The 19,866-nt window shown below is 37.1% G+C and overlaps 2 protein-coding genes across 3 annotated transcripts in view; one reads left to right on the forward strand and one right to left on the reverse strand.

Annotated features, from left to right (window-relative positions):
• PMS1 (PMS1 homolog 1, mismatch repair system component) overlaps positions 1–6,740 on the reverse strand; it is a 131,029-nt gene extending 124,289 nt beyond the window's left edge. The window contains exon 1 of the mRNA XM_027555512.1: positions 6,457–6,740. Within this exon, the coding sequence (XP_027411313.1) occupies positions 6,457–6,493 (37 nt within the window). The 5' untranslated portion in view covers positions 6,494–6,740. The remainder of the gene's footprint in view (positions 1–6,456) is intronic.
• On the forward strand, positions 6,732–19,659 carry OSGEPL1 (O-sialoglycoprotein endopeptidase like 1). Of its 2 annotated transcripts, XM_027555544.1 has the most exons (8): positions 6,732–6,915; positions 8,263–8,503; positions 12,974–13,361; positions 14,143–14,347; positions 14,424–14,572; positions 15,367–15,497; positions 15,622–15,693; positions 17,196–17,345. In XM_027555544.1, exons 2-8 carry the CDS (start codon positions 8,283–8,285, stop codon positions 17,272–17,274), a joined length of 1,245 nt encoding a protein of 414 aa, XP_027411345.1. In that variant the 5' UTR covers positions 6,732–6,915; positions 8,263–8,282; the 3' UTR covers positions 17,275–17,345. The 2 variants fall into 2 exon arrangements, with proteins under 2 accessions (XP_027411345.1, XP_027411352.1); XM_027555551.1 differs by lacking the exon at positions 6,732–6,915 and having other exon boundaries at positions 8,264–8,503; positions 17,196–19,659.
• The last annotated feature ends 207 nt before the right edge of the window (positions 19,660–19,866 follow it).

Below are 19,866 nucleotides of genomic sequence, written 5' to 3' on the forward strand. Positions count from 1 at the left end.
GTGGTTGAATGGTAAATAAGAAAACTTCCTAATTTCACAAATTTGTACAGTTTAGTGTAAGATAAAACTTTTTTAAACAAAATCTATAATGACTATTATTTGGAGTAAAATCAATTGCTATGCTATAATTGCTCCTAATTTCAAGTCAGGACACATAATACCAATTTCTAAATAGGTCTGAGTTCAGAAATGCTACTAATTTTAGCATGCATTGGTGACTCTTTACTGCATCAGTTATTACTTTGGAGTTCCAATGGTGGTGTTTTATTTCCCTCATTCCTTCTACATGTATTTACTGGAATTCTTTTGTAAGGAAGATTTTTCCCTTCTCTCCCATTTATTCAGTCATTTATATTATGAGCTCATGGATGTTTTATTCTTTGTTTATAATCCATTATAACACTATTAATTTGTTGCTCAAGTTGTCCTCCAGCTTTGACCAATGGGAGTTCCCACTGGAACGTCCAAAGTTAACCCCTGTATTCTTTTCACTTGCCCCATTTTTCATTTTTGTTTTTAAGCATAGAATGGTATTTGTTAGGTTTATGTCACTATAGTCTGTTAAACTAGAAAGATCTTGAGGGGCATAGCTGTCTCCTTAACTAATATCTGTATGAATTAGCCTTATAAAACTATATGATGCCAAGAGTTGGAAAAGACCTTAGAGGCTATGTAATTGAACCCCACCACGCCTCTGTTCAGTCCTGTGTTAGCACTAATAAAGGAGGACTTACAAAAATACAAGGCTGCATTTTTGTAATGGAATTTATAACCTGTTTTAGCCAAAATTTAATGCTTATTCTACATAACTTTTCAGCTATTTAACTTTTAAACTGTTATCAACAGCACTGAATAAATACTACCAGAGCTCTCACCATTGTCCATTATGATACGGTTTCAAATTTCTCCCACTGTCCTGATAATTCTGCTCTAAGTTGCAGTTTATTATATATCGCACTAAGGTAACTACAGATATGATGTCACTCCAACAGTACCACTTCCCTTGCTCTGGATACTTTTTATTTATTTTTTTTTTTGGATACTTTTTATTTTTAATGAAGCATATTATTTTAGCTGTTTTGAGAGCCACATATCACTGATTCACTTTATGGTCACTAAAATCTCCAGTCCCAACATGCAGTGCTGTTCAGTGATGGTTTTCCCTTCATGTACTTACTTAATGGATTTATCTATATTCCTGTAGATCCCCATGTTATTGGATTTTAACCTGTTGATTCATCTTGTCTAGCTGATGTTGAATCTTCTCATGCAATGTATTTTTCATGTCTCCTGTATTAATCTGTGTGTGTGCGTGCGCACGCTCAGTCATGTCCTACTCTTTGCAGCCCCGTGGACTATAGCCTGACAGGCTCCTCTGTCCATGGAATTTCCCAAGCAAGAATACTGGAGTGGGTTGCCCTTTCCTCCTCCAGGGAATCTTCCTGACCCAGGGATCAAACCTGTGTCTCCTGCATTGGCAGGCAGGTCTTTACCACTGAACCACCAGGGAAGCCCTTTATTAATATATATCACTAGTAAATATGACTCCAAAATATCCTCATGCAAAAGACAAATGCAGGAACCCAGTATAGACCAATGCAGTTTAATATTCTTTCTAACAGGACAGAAAAGTGTAATTCCCAAAACAGTTACATGGATATTACATATTGATGTTGGAAGTGTAAACAAGTTCAGTACTGGGAAGATAGGTCTAGGTTAAAAAAAAAAAAAGTAATTTTTGAATAGCACTGGGCCGAGAAGTAGGTAAGAGCATAGCAAGGATAAACACCTTCATTTTGCTTGATGTCAAAAAGTAGTGAGATGTCTCAGATTTTTATTTTACTCCATAATTATAGTTCCAGTTAAAAATGATTCAGCAGATAGTTTGTTATGGGGAGTTTAAAAGTTTTTGTTTAGGGCTTCCCTGGTGACTCGTTGGTAAAGAATCCACCTGCCAATGCAGAAGACACAGGTTCGATCCTTGATCTGGTAAGATCCTACATGCGACCGAGCAACTAAACTTGCTCCACAACAAGAAAAGCCATCATGAGAAGTCTGTGCACCACAACTAGGAAAAGCCCGTGCAGCAACGGAGACCAGCACAGCCAAAAATAAATACTTTTTTAAAGTTTTTGTTTAGCTACAAGTGAATGAATACATAAGAATTATAAACATCAAACTTAGAATACTGAATATTGGGGTATACAGTACACAGCTTAACTGAAGGGTGACACTTTAGCTCTTAAATTGGGTGTTTGGTTCACAGAAGTTGATTATATTATTTTTGACACTTTCATAATTAAAATATTTCATAATTTAAAATAGCTAATAATATATTTGTATTTTATGTTCAGAATAGTATAATTATTCTATTTTTTGACTCATTCAAGCCTTTAATAAAACAACTAATGCTTATGAAAGTGACTCAACCTGTAGCTCTAAAGATCTATGTAATCTCAAATTAGCACATAAGCTAGTTTTGTTACTGTGACCTTTAACTGCATAATTACATGAATAAAAATAATTCTCAAATTCAAGAATTGAAAGAACATCATTAATGCTTAGAATAAACTCTTTACAATATGAAAGGAGTTTTACAATATATAAATTTTCTGGATTTCCAATTATGTTGTTCAGTCACTTAGTCTTGTCCAACTCTGTGACCGCATGAACTGCAGCACTCCAGGCTTCCCTGTCCTTCACTATCTGCAGAGTTTGCTCACACTCATGTCCACTGAGTTGGTGATGACATCCAACCATCTCATCCTCTGCCACTCCCTTCTCTTACCCTCAATCTTTGCCAGCATCGTGGTCTTTTCCAGTGAGTTGGTATTTCACATCAGGTAGTTACAGACTTTTTGACACTTTTTTAAAAAGTTACAGATTTTGGAAAATATGTGTTACTTTGACCATATTATAAAGAAGATAAGCATGCATCATTTTATTCATTTTATAGTTTTCTAAAAGAACAGAAGAGCCAGATGATTCATTGGCTATTGCCCAGGAAAATACCAGTATACCAGCTACTACATGAAAACCTGATACAGTGATCCTGCTTTGAAATGTGTCCCTCCTTGGAGTTACCAAACTCGTGCTTCTATCATGGCACTTAATGGTCCCAGGGAGTTTAGGGGAGCAACAAAGAGATTCACCCTCTCCATCTACTACCAAAAACAGACTCCACACACTTGAAAAATAAGATCATCTGAGTATGTTAGTTTCTCAAAAAGTTAAACAATTACCATATGATCCAGCAATTCCACTTTGGGGTATATACTCCAAAGAAGTGAAAGCAGAGATGTGAAAAGATAGTTGTACAACTCATGTTTATAGGAGCACTATTCACAAGTCACAAGGTGTAAGTAGCTAAAGTGTCTGTCCATTGACAGATGAATGTGTCAACAAAACGGTTTATATACACAATGGAATATTATTGAGCTTTAAAAGGAAATTCTCACATATGCTACAACACTGGATGAAACGACATTAATGCTAAGTAAAATAAGCCAGTTACAGAAGGACAAGTACTGTGTCACCTAGAGTATGAGGTACCTAGAGTGGTCAAAGTCATAAAGACAGACAGAATGGTGGTCGCCAGGGGATGGGAAGAAAAGGAAATGAGGAATTAAGTGTTAAATGGATAGTTTCAGCTGGGGAAGATGAATTTTGGAGATGGATGGTAGCGATGGTTGCACAACGATGTGAATGTATTTAATGCCACTGAACTGTACGCCTAAAAATGGTTAAAATGGTGATTTTCCTAACATTTAACATGATTTTTTTAAAAAACAGTAAATTTGTGATACAAGCATCATGGTTCAGCAAATGAAATAAAACATGTTCCAAAGATGAGACCTGCCTGATGAATGGTATTACCATTAATTAAAGAATGTAAAGTCAAGTGTTAGTTGCTCAATTGTGTCTGACTCTTTGCTACAGACCTCCTACAGCCTGCCAGGCTCCTCAGTCCATGGGTTTCTCCAGGCAAGAATACTGGAGTGGGTAGCCATGCCCTTCTCCAGGGAATCTTCTGAACCCAGAGATGGAACCTGTGTCTCTTACGTCTCCTGTCTGAGCCACCAGGAAAGCTGTGATGAAAGAATGTTCCACATCAAAAAAGATATTTGTTAGCAAAGAAACTTAAGAGAAAGGCAAATGACTTTTTTTTTTTTAGCACAATTCAACCTATGAAAAACAAGAGAGCTCTGTGACTCAAGTGGAAAGGGGTGCATCAAGCCTGAAATATTAGCCATTAAAAGCACCAAACTCATTTCTATTGCTTCCATTCCATTATGCCAAACAATCTGGTTATAATTTGGATCTGGCTTTCATTGTAATTTGATCAACACAGAAAAGGTGAGGATCAGCAGGCTCAACTATCCTAGACCCTTCATCATTTCTCTTAATACATTAGTACTATGGTTTTTACATAGCAGTTTATTAGCAAATTGTGACTCAGCACTCCAGAGTCCAATCACTTCTAGACCTGATAAACTGATTTCAATCCTAAAAGAAAATCAGATGTTGAAACCCAGTAAGCACACTATGGTCCTGCTAAACTGTGGATAAATCTGTGGCAAGCTGTCCCCTTCCCCAAGTGACTCCTCTCTTAATGCACATTTTCCATAATGCTGAATTGTAATTGCCTATTATCAGACTCATGGGGCTTCCCTGGTAGCTCAGTGGTAAAGAATCTACCTGCCAATGCAGGAGATGCCAGTTCAATCCCTGGGTTGGAAGATGTGCTAGAGTACGAAATGGCAACCCACTCCAGTATTCTCACCTGGAAAATTCCATGGACAGAGGAGGCCTTGCAGGCTACAGTCCATGGGTCTCAGAGACGGACACAACTGAGCATGCACACATTATTAGACTCCATTCCTTGAAAATAGAAAATGGATATTTTATCTTTTATCCCTAACAACTAGTAAACTGCCTAGAAAAAGGAAAGAATCCAATAAAGATGTGATATGTGAAAATCCAATTTAGTTATGACATAATTAGGATAAAGATTCTTCTATATAAAGTTTTCCTCTAAAGTTTACAAGTGGAAAGCTAAGCAATAGCAGAGAATGTGAACATACTTATAATTCCAAACTCTCAATTCATGTTGCAGTTACAGTGGTTAGGCCATGTTTTCTTGAGAATGCCCATGAGAGTGGCATTCAAACCATATGATGTGATCTGCATAAAAGCCCAGACAAGCCCCAGAGAGCATACATCTTTCCCCCAATAACTTCTCCAGTATAATAAAGAATGTGGAAGAATTATACCTTCCCTTGCCAAATATCTAGGACTGGTGTAAGTGCCATTCTTTCCACTACCCATATCGTTTCTGTTGTTCAGTCTCTAAGTCATGTCCAACTCTGCGACCTACCAGGCTCCTCTCTCCATGGGGTTTTCCAGACAATACTGGAGTGGATAGCCATTTCCTTCTCCAGGGTATCTTCCCAACCCAGGGATTGAACCTGCATCTCTTGCATTGAGATGAAGAGCCACTGAGCCACCAGGGAAGTCCCAAATTCCTTCCTAACATCCTTAAGTTCTGCTCTTTCACCTAATGCAGCATTCAGACTCGACAGCAGCCAAGGGTACCCAGATAAGGAGTGCCCAAATAAGGTATCTATTGATACAACCAAACACAGCAGGGATAATTCTGACAACACAGGAGAGCATTGGGATAATGTAATTCAAGCTGCAAGAAAATACCAGATGTGAACGACTTTATGTTCAGAATAGATCCCAGTGTATAAGAGAAAGTAATTCCTGGCCTATCATATGCAATCAGGATGACTAATTATTCTTAACCTTTAGGTCTTAATTTTTCTTTTTTCCTCTTTTTGGGTCAACAACACATCTTAGGGAAAATATGAGCTATTTAATATTCTATCAGTTAAGAGAACAGGCTCCAGGGCAGCTGGCCTGACTTCTAATCCTAGTTCTGCATTTACTAGCTGTGTAACCTGCAAATCACCCAAACTCTGTTGTCCAGTTGTCTCATATGTAAAATGAGGGCAGTAACTACCTCATGGGGTTGTTACGAAGATTGAATCTGCAACAGTGCCTAGCGCACAGTAAACTCCACTTTATTGTTAATTATGTGCATTATTTCATACATAAATGAAATTTTTTATAAACATTAAGTTCTACCTTAAAAATTCTTAGTAGTGCTGATAATCATAAATTTCATACCTGGTGATTATGAATTACATATCTGCCACTAGACCATAGCTGTGACTTTCCCTACCTCATACCAAGACCTTCACACCAAGAAAGGCATAAACATGAGCCGGCCTTGTCCAGCCTTGAATTTATAAAGACCTTGCGGTAAGATCTTAACGCCTTGCGGGGAAGAAGAAAGAATAGATTCGGACAAAGCTATTCAAATGGTAATAAGTTCACTTACGAATAAAAACAAAAAAAGACTGAAGGAGGTTAAAGAATAGGAGTACATACTATGGTGAAGACTGCCTCCAGAGTAAGCAAAGACCATACTTTTCTCACAGTGGCGTCCAAATTCCAGCCTAAGGCAAAAATTTTTTTTTTCTTTTACTGTAGCGTACGTAGTGTTCGGAACTAAATGCTACGTAGTCGAATCTGTGCTCTCGTAGTCGAATCTGTCTCCGCTGTATCAGTCAGTAGCCGTGTGACCTTGCAGACTACACCTACAGGTCTGGGAGAATTGCTTGAGCGCACGCAGAGCATCTAGGGAAAAGACAGCCTTTGCGATTGTATTTATTCTGAGTGACGCCCTCGGGGAAACAGCTGCTGATCCTGGCGACGGGACGCTGGCCCCATGTTGATGACATCACTTCCGGGGTGGCAAGTTCAGGCTTTCCTGCGCCTGGGAAAGGGCATTCAATCGGCTTTGCACGGAAAGGAGATGAGTACTAGCTACTAACGTTGACGAGTAAGGTGGGTGAGATAGCTCAGCCCTCTTCTCTCTGTTGCTTTCGCGCGGCTAGAATAGCGGTTCCAGTTAGAATCCCTCGCCGCCTTAGAGCAGAGACCAGCGCTGGCCAAGTCCCAAGACAGACCAGGTTCACTTGGGATCCGGCTTGGCTCCAACGAGAAGGGCTTCGCACAAGCTTCCTTGGCTGGATTTAGTGACTATAAATCTAATTTTTCATGGCGCGTCTGTTGGGACTGCATCCTCTGCAGCTGTCCTCTGTGATTACGTCGCTCATCTCCAATCCCTGGACGCCCCTCTGCCCCTGTGGAACAATAAACTTCCAATATTCGCTCTTCCCGCTCCCCCCCCGCCCCCACCGCCGCATTCTGTCCACTAGTGTGATAGAGAAAGAATCTACTAAATTTCTAGAAGGTTCTAGAACAAGGTGATTTGGGCGACATGAGATTAGATACTTGGCAGTGTGAAAAAAACAAAGTGCTTTAATGATGGACAGCTGTTATTGGAGACAAGAGGATTTGGGGAGATCTCTATTGGTGGCTCAGTAATAAAGCATCCCTGGGTGGGAAAGATCCCCTGGAGGGGGAAATGGCAACCCACTCCAGTATTCTTATCTGAAAAATCCCATGGACAGAGAGGAGCCTGGAAGGCTACAGCCCATAGGGTCGCAAAGAGACAACTGAGCATACACACCAGTAGGATAAACCTGTGGCAAAAGTGGAGATTTAATTAGAAAAATTGTAATTAATAGATAAAATAGGTATTAGGTTATGGTCGTTTTAGCTGATGTGTTCTTTTAAGATGAGCTTTATGAGAACGCCTGTGTGTAAACTTACACGCCTGAATCTTACTGTGTATTTAATGCGAACTCTTGGTTTTCAACCACATGATTAAATTTTTCTTTTGAAAGATGTTTCCGGGAAATGGAATGCATTAGTTTTCATTAGTTTTGCTTTGCCTTTATTGTGTTGACTTTTTAAAACAACAACTTGTCTTAATTTTGGCTATAAAAAAATAAATAGCACTTTTCAAGGGACTATGTAACTACTGTACTGTAATATTAGCTCTTTTATAAAGAATAATCGTTTGCTAAGAACATACAAGTATTAGTAATACAGAAATTTTATATATAATTTTATGTCTATCTAATGTTCCCCTTAAAAGAGCATTACTTTAATTCATAATTATTTTAAATAACTTTAAAATATTGTGCTAACTTTTAACAAAACTTTCCTAAATTTTTATAAAACTATATATTGAAAAATAAACCAAGTTTTCAGGAATTTTGCTTTACTGAATGGGCTAGTGGCAAATGTCAGTTCCAAATAATAGTTTGTTTCTTTCTGTTCTAGGAATTACCCATACAGTAAATATGCTAATATTGAATAAGACAGCAGGAGTCTTTTTTAAACCATCAAGAAGGAAAATTTATGCATTTTTAGGAAGTTTTCATTTTCATCCTGGAAAACTATTCCTTCATAAACTAGTATTGGGAATTGAAACCAGTTGTGATGATACAGCAGCTGCTGTAGTGGATGAAGCTGGAAATGTTTTGGGAGAAGCAATACATTCCCAAACTGAAGTTCATTTAAAGTGAGTAGGCATTATCTTGGTAGTTTCCACTTTTTTTGAAAAATAAAATGAAATAAAATCTTAATGTATTACATATAAAAGGCAAATTTTAGAATCTAATTTCTTCTTTTGTGCAAGTCTTAATAACTGATGTATAAAACCTTACACCTTTCAACCTGGCTTTTAAGGACCTCCACAGTAACTTCCCGACCTTAGCTAATCCTGTTGCCAAAAACAGACAAACTTTGGTGTTTAGCCATGAATTCCCTTCAGCAATGCCATTTCCTTTTGTCCAGCTGTATGTTTCGTGGTCTCCACTGAAGTCCTAGGAAAGTATGACCTGACCTACAGCCTGTGTTAATCACTGAAAAAGAAAATCCTATTACAAATATAAATATAAATATATATATATACGTCATGTCGATACTTAATAATATACCATTGTATTAAAACATAGAATGGTGCCAGGTTTATAACCTCAGCTATTTCCAGAGGGCCACCAGGCAGATTGCATAAATAAGTGGGCTGGGAATAATGTAGAAAATAACTATAGGAGGTCACTGCTCCACTCCAGCCAATTGTTGCCATACAGGAATGTAGGCCTTATATTATTTGATCATAAGAATTTTCAAGAGAATGGAAATCCGGAATGTTATGGTAATATCTCCCAAATTTTAAAAATTAGTAGGTAACTCCAACATATTAAAATACTGTGCAGTACAACTACACCTTCAAGCCATTGATTTCCAATGTCTGAGTAGTGAAAAAGGCTGGCGTTTTGAGACCATAAACTAGTATTTGAATCATGAAGTAGCAGTCAGTATTGGCTCTGACTTTGGGAAGTTCCTTATCCTCTCTGAATCTGTTTTTTTTTTTTTTAATTTATTTTTAATTGGAGGATAATTGCTTTACAATGTTGTGTTCTTTTCTGCTATACAACACCACGAATCAACCATGAGTATACATATAGAATCAACCATGAGTATACATATGTCCCCTCTCCCTTGAACCTCCCTCCCACCCCTGCCCCTATCCCATCCCTTTAGGTTGTCACAGAGCAGCAGGTTGAGCTCCATGTGTTATATACAGCAGCTTCTTCCTAGCTATCTGTTTTACACATGGTAATGTGTATGTTTCAGTGTTATTCTCTCAATTTGTCTCACTCTCTCCTTCCCCTGCTGTGTTCACAAGTCTATTCTCTATGCCTGTGTCTCTATTCCTGCCCTGTGAATAGGTTCATCAGTACCATTTTTCTAGGTTCTGTATATATGTGTTTATATAAATATTTGTTTTTCTCTTTCTGACTGTTTTACAGGCTTTAGACTAGAACTGACTCAGATTCATTCCTTTTTATGACTGAGTAATATTCCATTGCATATGTATGTGTGTGTGCATGTGTGCGTGTGTGTGTGTGTGTGTATACCACAACTTCTTTATCCCTTCATCAGTCTATGGACATCTAGGTTGCTTCTGATTCTGTTTTCACATCCATAAAATAGGAAAGATAATACCTGCCTTATGGAATTGTGGGTTGCATGATACTTATAACAACAGAATATTATAATTAGAAATAGTATACTTGAAGAGGCAGAGTAGGCCTCTAATGGTTACATATTACATCAAAGGGGCTGCAGTGGGCCTTAATAAGGCGCAGTGACATACTAGCAAGTCCTTACCTCCAAGAAGCTTAACCTACTCTTTGAGACATGATATATAGACCTACAAGGAAAGTTAGGAGTGCAAGGCAGCATAAAGTAAGTATCACAGAAGTAGTACAGACAATAACTTATTACCATACCTCAGTTTCACAATCCTTTTACTATTTTGGGGTTATCTGAACAAAGGAATGTTAACTGCACAGAAAAGCCTACCCTGACCACTTTATCTGAATTAGGTACTCCCACCCAGTTTATTCTATATCATCATATCCTGCTTATTTTCTTAGTAGTTCTTTTCATAATTTTTATGTTTACTTATTTAGTGTTTCCTCCAAATAGACTCTAAGCTCCAAGGTGATGGAGGCTGTGTCTGTATTAATCACTACACTGTACCTAGTGGCCGGCACAACACTTGACATGTTGCATGGGTCAGCGGCCTTGAGAGACAGATAGGCCTTTAATGAATGGAGATGAAAGACTTGTAGACTGAGATAGTGTCATTGGCAAAGGAAAGAGGTGAGAAAGTGCTGGACAAAAATAAACCTTTCAGTTTAGCTAGGGTGAAAGTCACGTGAGAATACTATACAAGCTGTTGGATACCAGCTCATCTCAGCATGTATTGAACACCTATAATTGCAAGGTAGCCTCTGAGGCACTGTGGGTACAAATATATGATTTTTTTCCTCTGAGCAACTTACCATATAAAAGGGTTTAGATTCTGATTCAGCCACTGACTAGCTTGGAGACCTTGCACCATTTTATGTGACTCAGTATCCCTATCTGTGAAATGGGGATAATAATGGCTCCTAGCTCATAATATTGTTGTGAAGATTAAATGTGAATTCTTTTAAAGTATATGATGTAGTTCTTGTCAAATAGGAAGGGCTGCAAAAACCCCATCTATTACTGGTAACAATACTACTCTTTCTGTTATATATTAGTGAAGAAGACAAAGAGGCAAACAGGTTGTTGTAAAACAGCATGTAAAGTGAAGTAATATAGGTCTGCTCAGGAGAGGAGTTCCTTTCTTCCAAGCCAGAGACCTGGAGGACAGTCTTGACTTCTCCCTCACCACTCTGTACCCAAATCAGTCATCGGTCATGGTAAATCTACCTTCCAAATATGGAAACTTTCCTCTCCCTTTTCTCTGACTTAATTCAAAACCCTTACTGTCTCTTGTCTGAACTCCTGACTCCAGCCTTGAGGCTAAATGGTTTCCATGCATCTTTAGGAGCTTTGTTCCTTAATCATCCATTTCCATACTGTCTAAAAATTATTTGATTATTAATTGACTTGTAGCAATCATTGTTAATTGTTTGAGAATAAAGCCATTGTGTTTTTCATCTCTTTCATCTCTGATGCTTAGCATAATCCTTAGAATACAAAGAAGAGGCACAGAAAGAAGGGAAGTGTAGACAAGTGGGGGAAGGAAGAAATACATAGAAGGGAGAGGATTTGGATTTAAAGTCTCCCAAATTCAGTCATCACTGCTTTTTTTCTGGCAACACAGTATAGTACAACTCCAAGGATCAGAGAAAGTATCTGGAGAAGTATAGTTAGAAGGCTTTGAACAGAGTGACTTAATGAGAGCTTTTTGAAATTGCTGGTGACAATCAAACAGCCTGACCTCATCAATACTTATTAAATTAATTAAATGTGGAAAGTGAGGGAAAGGAAGGAGATAAAAGATGAGCCTTGAAACCTAAGCAGTTTGGAGGTTATTGATGCCATTAACAGAATTGAGGAATATAGAAGAAAAAGTAGCTTTAGAGAATTAAGGAAAATTGTATTACAATATGAATGTGTTGAAATAAGGTAATTCCTCTTAAATAGCGCTCTCATTGACTGACACATACATATTTTAACTATTAAATAATTGAATGCCATTTGTATAGAACCTGCAGATCTTACAACATCAAATCGTCAAATATTTGAATTTCTTTTTTGAGAGTAGAGGTATATCTTGCAGACCCTCTACATTTTTGCTCTGCCCTCTGATCAGTCACATGCTGGCCGTTGTTTTGCTAACAACCTTTGCCTTCTAATTCTTTACTCTTGACATTTGGAGTGATCTTCCTCTGCTTGTCCTACATGGACCAAAAATCAAAATTGGATTCTTGGATTAAGATTGGATCCCAGAATTTATTTCAGGATTGCAAGCTGTCTACTGTCCTACCATGACCTGAAGTGCAGTGTGTTTAAAAATAAACTCGTCTTCATCACAAAACTGTCTTCGTGTTTCTGTTAGGATTTCTTTTCTCCCAGTCATTCCAGCTCAGGATTTATCTTTGATGGCTTGGTTCCCCCTTCCCCTGATATCCAGTTAAAATTATTACAGTTTTTGGTTCTTGGTCCCTTTCCATTCTCATGATCACTCAGTTTAAGATGTAATAACCTTACACAAATACTTTTGCAATAACCTCTTTAAAAATCTCCCTGCCTGCATATTGATTCCTTTCCCCAAAATCCTGATTTCCTTTCCTAAAACCCAATTTTATCCTGTCCTTTCCTTATTCAAGACATCTTCCTTAGAATGCTTCTCAGAATTATTTTGGTGATTTCTTTTATCAAGAAATAAATGTGTGGGAGTTGTATACAATTTTGCAAAGTCAGCAACAGTAAATTACATCCTTAATCATTGCATGTTGAGTTCTTATAATGTACTACATATTATAAGGCACACATAATTAGAAAATACTTGACTTACTGATGTTTTTAGTTATATAATGAGAATTTGAAAACATGCCTTCAGCCATAATACATACTTTTTCTTCCTCTATTTTTACAATCTTAAACTTACAAAAGTTGGGTTTTTTTTTTTTATGTCTTTCAGAACAGGTGGGATTATTCCTCCAGTAGCTCAACAGCTTCATAGAGAAAATATTCAACGCATAGTACAAGAAGCTCTCTCTGCCAGTGAAGTCTCTCCAAGTGAACTCTCAGCAGTTGCAACCACCATAAAGCCAGGACTTGCTTTAAGCTTGGGCGTAGGTTTATCGTTTAGCTTACAACTGGTAGACCAGTTTAAAAAGCCCTTCATTCCCATTCATCACATGGAGGCTCATGCACTCACTATTAGGTTAACAAATAAGGTAGAATTTCCGTTTTTAGTTCTTTTGATTTCTGGAGGTCATTGTCTTTTGGCATTAGTTAGAGGAGTTTCAGATTTTCTTCTTCTTGGGAAGTCTTTGGACATAGCACCAGGTGACATGCTTGACAAGGTAATTATTTAAGAATTAATATCTCCATTCTTTTTTGTTAGGTGTCTGTTTCAGCTAAATAGTAATTTCACTATTCATCTAAATATTTCTGGATAATATCATATTAAACTGAAAATATTATGTGAGCAAAACAAAAAGTAAGTAGTGCATAATTTTATGAAAGATTCCTTCTTACCCACTCTGAATAAGATGATATGAGGTTTACATCAGTATATAAAGGTTCTAATAGTTTGCATGTATTACATTTATGTTTTTAGTCAAATAACATGTGAAAGAAAGTGCTTTGTGAAGTGTAATGTACCTTTTAAAACTGAACAAGAGGATATATAAAATGACATAAGGACATTAGAGATGCACAATGTTTCATTATTAAATGTTATCATTGCTGATACCACTGACGAGCAGATTTATTTTCCTTTGTTTTAGCATTCTAAAAATGACTTCCTTATGTAAAAAACCCGCTTATATCAAGCTGAAATTCAAAAGAAATAGGGCAGGTTCTTATTCTGAAGTTTATAATTGAGCAGTCATTGTCATTTTCAAACCTATTTTCCATCCCCAATAAAAGAGCAAAAGTAGATAGGAAGGCAGTGATTGGCCACTATTGAGCACTTGTCAGAAGGAGCAAGATGTCTGTCTTGACTGACCACCAGGTATAGTCCTTAGTTGTAGAAGTATAGCATGTCTTACTCATCCAGGGTAAAAATCATTTCCTTTGTATCTTGGTTTCAAAGTGTACAGTTTCATGATGTTACAAAATTTTTTATTTTGTTTTTGGTAGGTAGCAAGAAGACTTTCCTTAATAAAACATCCAGAGTGCTCCACCATGAGTGGCGGGAAGGCTATAGAACATTTGGCCAAACAGGGAAATAGATTGCATTTTGATTTCCAGCCTCCCATGCAACGTGCTAAAAATTGTGATTTTTCTTTTTCTGGACTTCAACACGTTATTGATAAGATGATAATGCAAAAGGAAAAAGAGGAAGGTATATTTGTAATTAGTAAAGTTGGACAGATAAGTAACACTGGATGGTACCTGAAAATACGCGCTCATTCCTGCAGGTATCGAGCAGGGGCAGGTCCTGTCTTCAGCTGCAGACATTGCTGCTGCGGTGCAGCACACCGTGGCCTGCCACATTGCAAAAAGAACACATCGTGCTCTTCTGTTCTGCAAGCAGAGAGGCTTCTTACGTCAGAGTAACGCAGTACTGGTGAGTCTTGTCATAGAATAGCAGTAATCCTTTACAGTACGTTCCTTTGCTTTCCAGAGCTTAATTGACCACAAGTGTAGGATGAAAAGATCTTTATGCCATAAGTTGCCCCTGACAGTAAGAGATTATGTAGAATGAAAACTAACAGCCATTTCTTGTACAGGTGTGGCACTTTTATAGGACATCTGTACAGCCTGTGTGGCAAAAATGTTCAAGGCTGCATCTTACTGAATTTAAAAGAGGGTTTACAGTATGAAACAAAATGCAGTGTAACTGCTATCACTGTCTAGAAAAATGGACTGTTTCCTTCAAATGTATGTTCCTTTGATGAAATCCCTTTAAATGTACTTAAAAGGCTTGATAAATTTCCTGTGTAACTGTATCTTAAACTTCATCCTTTTGAAAATTGTAAAGTGGGAAAATATTTAAACAGTAGGTTCACAAAATGGAATATAAAGGTAATAGTTTAAGAATTATGTAGTAAAATTTAAAATTTAAAAAATGCTTATAAGCAAAAACTACAGGGTCTAAAATACTGTATAATGATTGTACTGTGAGGAAAGGGTTAGAATAAAATGTACAAAAATGATAGTGATCATATGGTAATATTGAAGTTGTTTTTTTTTCTTTCCCAAATGTTTATTATATAGATATACTACTTAATCATTTACCCACCTACCAAAATGTGATATGGTCTTATTGTATAATCCTGGTATTTTCCCCAGGTTTACCTCACAGCTTACCTCATATTCATATGTGCTATTTGTTCTCTTTGGTCTTCTGAACTTTTTCAGGTTGTATCTGGAGGCGTCGCAAGTAACTTATATATCCGAAAAGCCCTGGAAATTGTGACCAATGCAACACAGTGCACTTTGCTGTGCCCGCCCCCCAGACTCTGCACTGACAACGGCGTTATGATTGCATGGTAAGCCGCAGCGCGTTTGTGGCTCACTCAGAATTATGCAGATATTACTTGCTATTTCATCCTGCTAAAGTTTCTTCCTTTACATCTTCAGCTAGTTATTTTATTTTTAATGGTTCTTATTTAGGAATGGTGTTGAAAGACTACGTGCTGGCTTGGGCATTTTACACAACACAGAAGGCATCCGCTACGAACCAAAGTACGTGGTACCATTCATAATCTCTCTGCAGGCTGTACCGTAAAAGTCAAAGCCTGGATTTTGCTTTTACAGTTAAGGTTTTCATTGACATACTGGTGGTACTTGAAGAAAGATCACGTTAATTTTTTTTCTTCTAACCTAGTTGGTAGATAACTTACAGGAAATATTTTTGTTATAGCAATAAATTATACAAATGTTGGCCAATTATAGATTAGAAACACGGAATAGGTAAGGATGATGAATTCTCTCGTTTGGGACCAGAACGGAAACCATGTCCGTGACCTGGACTTCTGCAGCATCAGAACCATCTCAGCACCAATTGCCATGCTGAAAATAACAGAAATGTGCAAAAAGGATTCAAGTGTGAGATGGGGTTGTGAGTATACAGCTCCACAGGATGCTGAGAAAGTGCCAAAAGATAGTTTATTTTCTGCAGTCCTTGGATTTCCCCTCCCAAATTGAAGTTCCTAGGAGTAGCACAGTTTTTCAATTTGTTATCAAATTCTGGTCTAAGTTAATTCTGGAATAGTAAAAATAGTAAAGCATGATTATATTTCATAATCTAACATAATTCTATTTTCAGTATTGTTTCATCTGCTGTTTTAAAACTTTTCAGCATTTTAGTACATAACTATCAGCCACGTGAACCATAGACTATTAAAGCTGATCATCAGTGGACAAATTTTAGTTAGTAGTGACAAAAAGAACCCCTTTAGTTGTTGCCAGCCTGGCCTCAGGTGGAATCCACCATCTGACCCAGCACAGCCTTCTCATGGCAGTGTTGAGGCTGGAGATGATGGCTTTTAGATTGGGCTCCAGCTGAAGCCTAGCATAGGGCAACATGCTAAACACATAAAAAAGCAGAAATCTGAGGCCAGAGTTATTTACTGAGGAAGAACAGAGGCCAAGGGTAGGATCTAAGGCCTCTCCTGTCACCAGTGACAAAGGAATGTAGAAAGGAGCGAGCCTGCTTTTGAAACCTCAGAGAAGAGCTGGTGGAAACCTAGTGAATTTCTCAAGTAGGAATGGATAGTTTAGCTGTATGGTAAACTTTTTAGCCTTTTAGCTTTGTAGAGCATAAAGCATTTTTTGTAATTTTTTTGTTTCAACTTTAACTTATTTACAGTATTTGAGAGCAATAGAACTCTTTCAAAAACATCTCAACCCCAAACTCACTAAATTGTGTACATTAAATATGCATAGTTTTTAACATGTCAGTTATACCTCAAAGAGATTTCTTTTGTTTGTTCACTTTTTTTTTCTTTTAGAATAATGAAAGAGGTTTTAAAAAATTGCCAAATTTAGATTTCTAGTCTTTCTTTACCTGTTTTGCTAGTTTGAGGTCCTACTCTATATGTATTCAAGAACCACCATCACATATGATAGTTATACACTAGATACATATATTTTTTGTCAGAATTCTAAACAAATAGTTTGCAGAACTAGTGACAGATCAGTAAGCAAATATTTGAAATAATGTGATTTGTCTGGTTTTGATGCAGATGTCCTCTTGGAGTAGATATATCAAAAGAAGTTGGAGAAGCTGCTATAAAAGTGCCAAGATTAAAAATGAAGATTTGATTTTTGCTTAAAAAAAAAAGTCCCTAAAGGTTTTTATTTTTTTGTATATAAAATATATAATATTAACTGTTCATCAAGACTTTCTTTGTTATTACTTTTCTTATGTTTGATGTTTAACCTGCTCTTCTGAGAGACAATAATAGTCTTACAAGAGAGTATAAGGGTTTTTCTATTTAATTATCAAAAACCAAAATAAAACACCTTGTGAGGAAAATAATATACTGATATTGGCAGGTGAAAAGAAAAATCTTGGAAAAAATGTAGCAATTCTGCTAAATCATGGCCCCATGTTAACACAGGCATAGATCTTTTCCCACCTCTCTCATATCAGAATAATATAAGTTCCTATGGAAACATTACCCTGACTTTTCTAGTGAGACAGCAATTTTTGAATGGTAGCCAGGTCAAAGTCATGTCAACTCAGAATTCTAGGACAAAACAAAAGGAGACTTTCTCTAATAAAATGTAAGTTAATAATTATAAAAAATATATATTATTAGGTATCTTCTCTGGAGCAAATGGGATTTCTATACATTTCTTAAGATCCATCTGAGATTTTAAAAAATATGACATGCAAGTAATACCTCAAGGGTGTATTGTACTTTTTAGTTGGCCACATATATTGACATTCATTATTTTAGAAAGTATATTTAATCAGTGAAAATACATGAGATGAAAAAGGTTTGTTTTTTTGGTTTTTTGATAATGTCCTTTGAATCTGAACTTTTACTGCAGATATCATAACAGTTCATGACTTTTCTGCCCAGATTAAAGGAACTGAATGTACTGTCCTTTGAATTTAAGGATGATGCCTCCAACTGTTCAATGTCCTTTGAGAGGTTTTGCTAGTAGAGATTTATGTTACACCATCCATAACTAGATCAAGTTGTTAAAAGTCCATAGGGTCACAAAGAGTCAGACACAACTGAAGCGACTTAGTGTGCATGCACAGGTTAAGAGGCAGGTGATTTGATGAATTGAGGCCTTTCTCATTTTACATATAATTTTTAAAAATAAAAAGAAAATGCAAGGTAATAAAAATAATCTTTATTTTTGCCCTGTACTTAAAGAGAAATACTGTAAAGTTTTAAGCATGGTAGGATGGTCTGTCTGAGAGAAGGCAATGGCACCCCACTCCAGTACTCTTGCCTAGAAAATCCATGAATGGAGGAGCCTGGTAGGCTGCAGTCCATGGGGTAGCTAAGAGTCGGACATGACCGAGCGACTTCACTTTCACTTTTCTCTTTTATTCATTGGAGAAGGAAATGGCAACCCACTCCAGTATTCTTGCCTGGAGAATCCCAGGGACAGCAGAGCCTGGTGGGCTGCAGTCTATGGGGTTGCACAGAGTCAGACACGACTGAAGCGACTTAGCTTAGCTTAACTTAGGATGGTCTGTCTAGGCCAAGATACTCAGAAAATGCCTATGTTATTGAATGCAATAATGATCCTCAACTTTGAACCCACCTGAATCTAGCAACAAAGTTCAAAATTTGCTTCTAAAGGCTTTTTTCTTTTAAAAGTCTACAGAGGCTTAATGTTTCGTTGATGTGAATTCTTAACAATGCTGAATAAATGATACTGGTTTTTATCATTTGAATTATTTATCCCTTTCTAGTATAAAATTCTCCCCAGATTTTTCCCTGGAATTCCTGTATTTTAGTCTCTCCACCAGGAAGTTGTGACTCTGGACTGTTAAGATAATTTAGAATTGAATTGGAGATTAAGGAAGTCTCTTACTGTACAGTGGTTAAAAGCACCGGCTTTGGACTGTGACGCATAGAAAGCCCTAAGTACCCGTAGCCGCTGTCACAATCACCATCACCATCGTTACGTGAAGGCATGTTGGAGAAAATAACTGCTGATTAACATATATGTTCTAGTGCAGACCAGATAGACCAGAGAGACAACTGAGCAAAGTGGACGAAGAAAAAGGAGTACTCTTTAAAGGACTCACTGAAACCCAGTTAGCTTTTATGTCAAATCTGTTTGCTGCTGTAAAATATGAGAAGCGGACATACATCAAAGCTTGCACCCACTGGAAACAGTAGTCTTTGGGCAAAGACATCCTGTGATTCTGAGCCACAGAGAATATCATCTGTTCCAGCTGCAAACCAAGGATACTCTGTAGGTGTGGAGTCTGGTCAAAAGTGGTGGCCACAATTTTTAGCCATACTTTTATGCTTGATAGGAAGTGATTTCAGATTTTTTTCAATAAAGTATTTTTAAATGTATACATTTCAGATTTTTAGAAGGCTCATGCATCTGTGGTATCTATCATTAAATATCTTATGGTAGCACAATGAGTGTTAACATGTAGGCTACTCTGAATCAGACCTTTTTAGCCCAGCATACCAATTAAAAAAATCTTTCTATATACACTAATTGTGTCACTTGTGTCAGCTGCTTAATGGTTTTAGGTGCAGGCATTCTATTTTAGAAAATGCTACTTAATTTTTGAAGCCATATATCAGACCTGATGTTAAATTCCAGTAGACATGCTAAGGAAATTTTGTTAAACATCAGTATCAAGAATTTGCATTCAAAAAGATGATTCAGTTATGTATATTTTAGCATAATTGAAAATGAAAA

The sequence above is a fragment of the Bos indicus x Bos taurus genome, chromosome 2 (genome assembly GCF_003369695.1).
Source record: "Bos indicus x Bos taurus breed Angus x Brahman F1 hybrid chromosome 2, Bos_hybrid_MaternalHap_v2.0, whole genome shotgun sequence".
Lineage (NCBI taxonomy): Eukaryota > Metazoa > Chordata > Mammalia > Artiodactyla > Bovidae > Bos > Bos indicus x Bos taurus.

Coding starts and splice junctions, on each gene's coding strand:
- OSGEPL1 (XM_027555544.1), top strand. CDS start 8,283: ATGCTAATATTGAATAAGACAGCAGGAGTCTTTTTTAAACCATCAAGA. Junction 13,362..14,142: donor CAGGTGACATGCTTGACAAG/GTAATTATTTAA, acceptor TGTTTTTGGTAG/GTAGCAAGAAGACTTTCCTT. Junction 14,573..15,366: donor GTCAGAGTAACGCAGTACTG/GTGAGTCTTGTC, acceptor GAACTTTTTCAG/GTTGTATCTGGAGGCGTCGC.